The 2,032-nt window shown below is 37.7% G+C and overlaps 1 protein-coding gene across 1 annotated transcript in view; it reads right to left on the bottom strand.

The window, feature by feature from the left end:
• Positions 1-866: 866 nt before the first annotated feature.
• Positions 867-2,032, bottom strand: part of LOC108790731 (ADP-ribosylation factor-like protein 5C) — a 14,272-nt gene continuing 13,106 nt past the window's right edge. The window contains exon 6 of the mRNA XM_018561060.1: positions 867-973. Within this exon, the coding sequence (XP_018416562.1) occupies positions 925-973 (49 nt within the window). The 3' untranslated portion in view covers positions 867-924. The remainder of the gene's footprint in view (positions 974-2,032) is intronic.

The raw sequence follows: 2,032 nt of genomic DNA, 5'->3' as shown, positions 1-2,032 counted from the left end.
ACTGAGAGAATGTGCATGATTCACGCTACAGACATGCACAATAGGAGGCAATTTCAGAGTTGAATAAAAGGTGGCAGTTAATGCTGTCACTAAATGATGTGACCAGGATACAGATCACATGTCACTACATAGGGTGATGGAAACGTTTGGTGGAACAGTCTCTTAAAATGTCTCTAGTTACACTACCAGCACTAACAGTCACTACAATTCCAATACAGAGACTGGAGGTAGAGTACAAGGTGACCTTCATCATTGAACTTGGAAGTATAACTTCTTTGTAGCTGATCCCAGAATGGTGATGACATTATTACAGTAAAGGCTTCCAACGACTTGCATATAGTGAGGAATAACCTATATCTTTTCAACCACAGCAACAGTATCCACAGGCCCTAATATCCACCCAGTGTTAGCAGTAGTAGTTGCAGGTTAGGCTCCATCCAGTTTTAACCATCAATGGTCCGTGTACCTCCTGTATCCAAAGCAGTTCCACTATTAGCTACACTTATTTCAGCAATCAATATAGGCAGCTGATTTTTGAGTAGGCTTCTGGCACAAGGATGAAGTATAAAACATGGTCTTTTTCAGTTTTAGGAAGACACTACCTTAGAGAAGACTAGTGGTCTGAAACCAGTGCCATCCTAGTTATACATGTTTTTCACCCAGAACTTTTAACGAGATTGCAACACAATCCAATAGTCTTGCTATCTTGTGAATTACAAGTGTTTTGCTTCATTGTTCAATTCAATAGTTCAGAGCCACCAACAGTTCAGCAGATATGGTTCCAAGCTTCATCTGTTTATGTATAAAATAAGCTACGCCTTCCATATGAAAAGGTGATAGGTAAAAAATAAATATATAACAAAAAAAAATATATATATAAAAGTGTCTAGTGCACATAAAATAATTTACAAGGTCCCATCATGGTCAGTTAGCAGTGACATGAGACTTCAGCCAGTCCAGCCCAGCAGGCAGCCTTTAAAAGGAGAGAAGAAAACGGGATTAAGTATTTTATCTATAGGTAAATAAGAAAAGCAGAACTTGCATCAGTTTTAAGATTTTCCAATAGTCACTATTTACATAAGAAGGTTTTTACCAAGGCCATTTTTAAAATCAACAGCTGTCGTGCTGAGAGGGAATATTTCTCTTCAGTGTCTAGAATGTTGTAAACGTTTTGTAATAAAGGAAAGTTTGGTTGTTTTTTCTGTTTGAAATTCAGGAAGGAGGTTCGAAAGCCTCATTTGCTGCTGGGAACTGACTATAGGTCAAGGTTCCCCTTATCAGAGCCCATCACTGCCAAACTACATCTGAAGAAACAGTGCCAGAAAAGAAACCAACCACTTATAAAAATGCTCTATGGCTGTACTAGGCATGTCAAACAGCAATTAGAACCTTGTGCAGGCTAATATTGTGGATGGAGTAAAGTAGAACACAGCACAGAACTTTTTTTAATTTTGGATAAAGTGGAAAAGGGTTACAACTTCTGGTAAGTATTTGTGTGCCCATTAGAAAGATTTCTTGTTCTGGAGGGTGGTGCCAGCTGGAACAGTGAGGGGAAATGAACACAGACCGTAATAAAAACTTTTTTTTTTTTTTTTACCCAGAGAGAACCCAGACAGGAACTAAAACCTCTACCTCAGCAAATTTTAAGCCTGTGCTTTACAAGTAGCATATTTATCTTTCAGCTTCTTACTTCACATTTACATACTAAGCAAAAAGAAACTGCTCTAAACAGTAATTGTGGTAACAGTGGGGCATTCTATCATTTTCTTAAAGTAGAACTCCAGGCAAAATGTTTATTAACCCTTGCAGGATTAGAAAAACGTAGCCTTTGCCTACCTTACAGGATGCAAGAGTGTTCTTTAAATTACACCAGCACAAGTGTCATTTATTTGAGTATTATACAGTTACATTAAATTGGTGACTTTTTATATTTATCTTGGTCAAGCTTTCCACTTGCTGCTTTAGTTCTGCCTGAGCCTCCATTCTATCAGGAAATACCGCAACTTAATTTTATATCCAATGTAAGCAAAGT

This window comes from Nanorana parkeri, unplaced genomic scaffold (genome assembly GCF_000935625.1).
Source record: "Nanorana parkeri isolate BGI_ZX_2015 unplaced genomic scaffold, ASM93562v1 scaffold497, whole genome shotgun sequence".
Classification (NCBI taxonomy): Eukaryota; Metazoa; Chordata; class Amphibia; order Anura; family Dicroglossidae; genus Nanorana; species Nanorana parkeri.
This window is presented reverse-complemented; position numbering and strand designations above follow the sequence as displayed.